The sequence below is a fragment of the Pimephales promelas genome, chromosome 18 (assembly GCF_988280905.1).
Source record: "Pimephales promelas chromosome 18, fPimPro1.hap1.1, whole genome shotgun sequence".
In the NCBI taxonomy this organism is placed as follows: domain Eukaryota; kingdom Metazoa; phylum Chordata; class Actinopteri; order Cypriniformes; family Leuciscidae; genus Pimephales; species Pimephales promelas.
The window spans coordinates 3,557,872-3,563,871 of NC_142786.1; the positions used below are offsets into that span (position 1 = coordinate 3,557,872).

Genomic DNA, 6,000 nt, shown 5'->3' on the forward strand with positions numbered 1-6,000 from the left:
AATTGATTGGATCATATAAAGAGCCTCTGTTTTAGAGTTATTGAAAAATGTGATTGTTAGACTAACTTTGTTTGGAATAATGTGTAAATAACATAAATAATGATGCGTATAATAAAAATGAATGAAATCATAGCCTGTTTTTACTATCAAATTGCATGAACTCAAGTCCTGTGAATATAGTTTCATACATCACATTAGCTGACTGCTCAGTGACTGCATGTTTGATAATCCGGAGTCGTCGTCACGAGTCTCCATTAAAACAGCTTGTGTTTAGACGTCGCCAGTGGCATTGTTCTGTTCCAAAAAAAAAAGAAGCTCTCTTGTTCTGGTAAAATGCTATTTCGGGACGTAAAATAACATTTGGATGAAGCTCTGGTTTGCCGAGTGAAAAACTTCTTAAGTCTTACATCAGTCTGGAGAGACCATAAATATTTGATGATGCAAAGCAAAACATTTGAGCTTCGCTTATGAAAAAGCTTGACATTTTGCTTGACGGTTGTGATAGTGACTGTTAAGTCATCATTACCCGAACAGACGTCCCGTACCTGCCGCCCAGACGTCCACAGCTGTCAGTGAGAGATTGTTTATCTGCGCGTGTGGTGGTTATCTTATCACTGACAGAGCCCTGCAGGGACCGCATCTCCCAGCATGCCTCTCTCCGGGGACCGCATCTCCCAGCATGCCTCTCTTCGGGGCCAGGGCTCGAGTGACAGCTCTGAAGAGAGGCTGAACTCGTCGTGATGGAGAGCCGCAGCTGAGAGCAAGAGATTGAGCTTTCTTCACAATCAGACAAAACCTTTCATCTGTATTATTTACTTCTTCTTGTTCATGCTCTGGTCACAGATCAGCGCAGTTGCATCATGACTTCTTATCTAGAGAAACAGAACTACGATTGATGACCTGCTGACATAGTCTAAAGTGTTTGTGGGTTTTAAGAGTGAAAATTGTATCATCGTTTAATCGCCCACATGCCATTCAAACCTGTGTGATTGTGTCTCCCGGGGGAAGAGATTGTGGATCGAGGCAGTTGAGCTGCAAAAATGACAAAAAAGTATCAAATTACGTTCAAATAGTCCGTAAGATTGTTTGCTTTATTTACGCGATCAGCAATATTGTGAAATATTATTACAATTTCTGTATTTTAAAATGTAATTTATTTCAAAGCTGAATTTTCAGGATCATTACTCCAGTCTTCAGAGTCACATGGTCCTTCAGAAATTATTATAATAGACGGTATGCGCGTGACGTCACTAGGGTTGGGTATCGAGAATCGAGTATCGATTGGAATCGGGACTAACTTTTCGTTTTTCCCGGAATCGTTCAAAAGTTAAAATTGCAATTCCTAGTTTCGATATTCACAGTCCGCCGAGCCGAAGGAGAAACCGCTAAACAACACCAACGAAGAAGCGTCTACCGGAAGTGTTGGCATAACCGCGCGAGTCGAACATGAGTAGCTTACGTCGGCGGTCCAAAGTGTGGCTTCACTTTTCTAAAAATAACGAAATCTCGGCAAAATGAAAAATTTGTGACAAAAGGAGTATTTCCTTCAGAAAGGATTATTTCCTTCCGAAAGACCGTTGGTTAGCAAGGTTAGCTAAACTTTTTTGACCCTGCCTCTTAGAAGAATCGGAATCGAGAATCGTTAGGAACCGGAATCGAAACAAGGAATCGGAATCGGAATCAGAATCGTTCAAATTCAAACGATACCCAACCCTAGACGTCACTGTCGGCCGGAATGCCTGCAGTTCCTCACAGTGAGTGGCAAAAAGACTGAGCAGCTGTATTTTTTTTTTCCAGCGTGAATGCCGTGAAAAACAAACACAACACATATAAAGTAGGAGAGAGTTTTGCGATTGACTCTACAGCTAGATTTGACAAAAAATCAAGAGGTATATGAGCAAATGGATCGCTGCAATTCACAGAAACGACTGGACTCCAGTCAGCCAAAGGTGGATTTGCAGTTATCGTTTTGTGTCAATATGCTGAATTTAGCTGTAAACCATACTCATATATTTTGTATTGTTATATATATTAACAACTCATCAATTAAACATTTATCATTGCATCTTATGCATTATTGGATGTTTTTTTTTAATAAACACTGACCAAAAAACTATAAAGTTTTAGGGCTGGACGATATGATGATATATAGACTATATATAACACTGATATAAGTGATCACCCAGATTTAGACTTACCTATATTGTATTTATATAAAGCGCTCACAGGCAAATTTGCTTTATGTTTATGGTCCATATTGCTTTTATTTCCCCGGTGTGGAAATTAAGGCAAACATAAATGTCAGGCAACATGATGATTCCCGGCTGCATGTCAATATCCATGGATCACTAGATCTTTAGTAAGTTGTAAGGAACCCTATATTGAGTCCAACATTTAGTTTAAATTGATCAAATTGTTTGTTTTAGTCGCATTTTCGCAGTTTCCCCGATTAAATCCAGTCACGCAGCAGATCTTTTGATGATTTGATGCTCAAGAAACCTTTCTGATTATTATCAATGTTGAAAATTATTGTGCTGCTTCATATTTTTAGGGAAAACGCGATAATAGAAATAGAAATAATTGATAACATTCTGAAATGATGCTTCATTTTTCGGGATCAAACCGTAATCACAAAAGCCAAACTTTATTTTAAAGAGATGTTTCATATGTGATGGTATTGGTTTTTCAGTACCTGTGTGCTCACTGTCTTTGAGATTTTTACTCTATGTTGCCCATTTCAAGATGTTACAGTGAAAACCTCATTCACTGTAATAAGAGATCAGGTTCATATTGGGTTTTTAAAAAATATCACATTGTGTATTGAGTGTATTTGCATTTGTTGTGAAAGTTTGCATTAGATGAAAGATTCTCTCTCTCTTCCTCCAGATGTTGTGGTGAACGGTAAGCCGTGTGACTGTGACGTGATGGCTGACTGCAGGGTCGGAGACGCTGTGCCGTTAGAGGTGAAACTGACCAACCGCAGCAAGAGCGCAGTCGGACCGTTCTCTCTGACCGTCGTCCCCTTCCAAGACTACCAGAATGGAGTCCAGAACTACGAGCTGCAGGATGCCGTCACGTTCATCGGCTCCAACACCTTCTACATCGGCACGGTGAGCCAGTGACGCACACCGCAGCAGGACGCTGGTTTCACATCTGTTTGGTCTTCAGTCCCGTTTTCTAGATAAGAGTGAGAGGAAAGTCATCAAATGGTTTGGGAATTATGTAAAGACCAGAAATGGCATTTTTATTATTATTATCATATACTAAAAATAAAATACTACGTATAATAATAATAAAATACTAATAATATTACACACACACACACATATACTGTGTATATATATATATATATATATAATTTATCATTGTTACTTTGGCTGGCTCTGTAATCACAACACAGCAGACTTGCTCAAAGTCCCACCCACGGTGCTATCTGATTGGTTACATCTCACGAGTAATAGCCTATCAACACTTGCGAGACGGTCCGCTGGGCAGTGGAGCTGTGTGTCGAAAGGAAGGCAGGATATTCAGCATATTACTGATGCTGGAATAAACATCACAATCTGATTATCTGTTTCTATGATGACGAGCTGAGTTAGAGTTAGTTGAAATGCGCTGTTTCACTCATTTGACGTTAAGTCAAAGGTTTTTTGATTACTGGACACATCTGGCGCGAGTGATTTCAATGTTAAGTCAATGTAAAGATGCGTTTACGAGCTTCTAGATGTCCTGTGGCGCGATTGAGGCGAATTGACTACCACAGATAATTCTATTGTGACTTTGCAATCAATCCGTGTTCAGCAGAGGTTGATATATTTCCTTATAAATAGCATGTTTTTTAGGCTACTACCAGTCGGGTTTGTGCCTTCCTGCTGGGTTCGGGTCCAGTTTTCAAATAATAGACGGGTCCAGGTCGGGTCCGGGCAGTACATTTATGGCATTTCTCGGGTGTGCTCCGACTTTTGAAATGAACGACGGGTCCGGGTCGGTTCGGTGTAGCACATCACGGGTCTCTTCCGGTTCGGGCATGAGTTTTTGGACTCTATTCTTCCTTTTGATACACTGCATCTTCAGATATTCATGCAACGAAATATTCTGGCCATGAAACTTTTGGCGGTTGCTGGCCACTTTTTTTTGTTAAACGCACGCAGGAAAAGAGTTAAAAAGGACAGACTGACTTTGCGTCTGTATGACCCTCAGAGGAAGCAGAGGTTTGTGGTACGGCAGTGATGAAGTCAGCAGGTGTGTGTTCTCATCCTCAGGTGAACCCCAAGGAGAACTCGGTGTGTGTGGGAGCCCTGCTCTTCTTATACACCGGTGACTTCTATCTGAACATCAAGTTCCAAGACGACAGCGCGAGCCGAGACCTGCCGCCCGCCTGGTTCTGTCTGCCCAGCGTCCACATCAAAGCCCAGGAGCCAATCGAAGCAGCCGCCTGAACTGGTGACCTCTGACCTCTGACCTGGCGGACTCAGTAGGCTTCTGAAAGGTGCTGTTATCTGAAGCACCACTGAACTCTTGATGTTTATTGAGTCTAGAACAAGTGCAGTCCCAGTGTATAAAGCTTTTAGAGCTTGGAGATTGGATTTCAATTTCACTTCATGCCAGATCCTCCACTTTCCGATCAGTTTGACGGTTCTGAACCCATCATGCTCATTCAATTCTTTAGAGATTTTGCAGTTAACCACTAAGTGAAAACATCGAAGGAGATCTCACAGTTTGTTCGTCTTAAGTGATCGTGACTGCAACGTCATGTTTTCAATGCAGGAAACCAGATCTCCAGCTATAGAATTTTACAACGAATGACAATTTAAGCACATTTTTGTCTAGTCTCATCACTGTAATGTGTTCGCTCGGGCCTTTTATTTATTAGTTTGTATTACTCTAAATCATAATTGGTGAATAATTCAAATGCTTTAAATATACATATTTTTTGAATTATGGTAATGATAGTTGGAGGGGAAATGTTCATAATTGTCATAAAAAAATACTGCCACAGTTTCAAAAACTCTTAACAGGTTTCTCTTTTTCTTTATGCAAAGCATTATTTACTATTTCCTTTGGATTTTTGGCTGCAATATGAGCTGGACATGTTCTCAGCAGGTTTTGTGGGGGTTCACATTAATAGTGCATGTAAATATGAGTTATGTCTGTCACACTATTTTCATGTATGGAGTTTTTCTTGGGTTGATGCATAAATATTTTTTTTGTGACCCACGGCTTTGATTCATGTTTAAGTAACTATGAAATTGGTTTCTTTGATGTGTTTGCATATCAATCTGATGTCTATTAAAGCTACAATATGTAACTTTATTGGCCACAAGAGGGCGCCGTTTCCAACAATAACAAAGGCGTATGTATGTGACGCAGTGACGAGCTGAATGATGGAGCTGATGGATCTAATAATGTTCAAGGATTAGTGAAAACACTCATGTTTTTTAACATTACAGTGGTATGAAGCAGGTCGCGATTGCTAATAAGAGACATATATCACACGCGAGTCCCGCGGATATAAAGGAATAAGGAAATTTCATCCTATTGAACTACACGCAAGTGTTGGATTACTCACACAGGTCCGTTTATTAGATGAATTAAACTTGTGAGGGAAACGCAGCGCTGCTTCACTTGGTATAACGTTACACTATCACACTAAATGGCATTTAAATGTGTGTTGAAAGTTATAATGTTATTCTACGTGTTACTGTAGTTCGTTTGCTATACGAAACTAGCAGCTAGATCAACATAAGAATAACTTACTGACCATATTCTGTCAAGCTAACGTTATAACATTGATTTGTTTTATGTACATTACTCACCTGTCTAATAAAGCTGCAAATTCGTGACTTGTTAAGTACTGTCAAGTCCAAATTAGTCACAGGCGCTAGCTCTCTGTCGAGTGGAAGTCAGTCTCGGCATCACTAAAACATCACGCTGATATTGATCCTCAGTCTAGTTCTCCTTGTTCTAGTTCTCTATGGTCTATGTTTGAACGAAACAAGA

General features: G+C 40.1%; 1 protein-coding gene across 2 annotated transcripts in view; it reads left to right on the forward strand.

Annotated features, from left to right (window-relative positions):
* Window positions 1-5,213, forward strand: part of trappc9 (trafficking protein particle complex subunit 9) — a 213,673-nt gene extending 208,460 nt beyond the window's left edge. For both annotated transcript variants that reach the window (XM_089122730.1, XM_089122731.1), the window contains 2 exons: window positions 2,887-3,110; window positions 4,263-5,213. In XM_089122730.1, the coding sequence (XP_088978856.1) occupies window positions 2,887-3,110; window positions 4,263-4,439 (401 nt within the window). In that variant the 3' untranslated portion in view covers window positions 4,440-5,213. The remainder of the gene's footprint in view (window positions 1-2,886; window positions 3,111-4,262) is intronic.
* The last annotated feature ends 787 nt before the right edge of the window (window positions 5,214-6,000 follow it).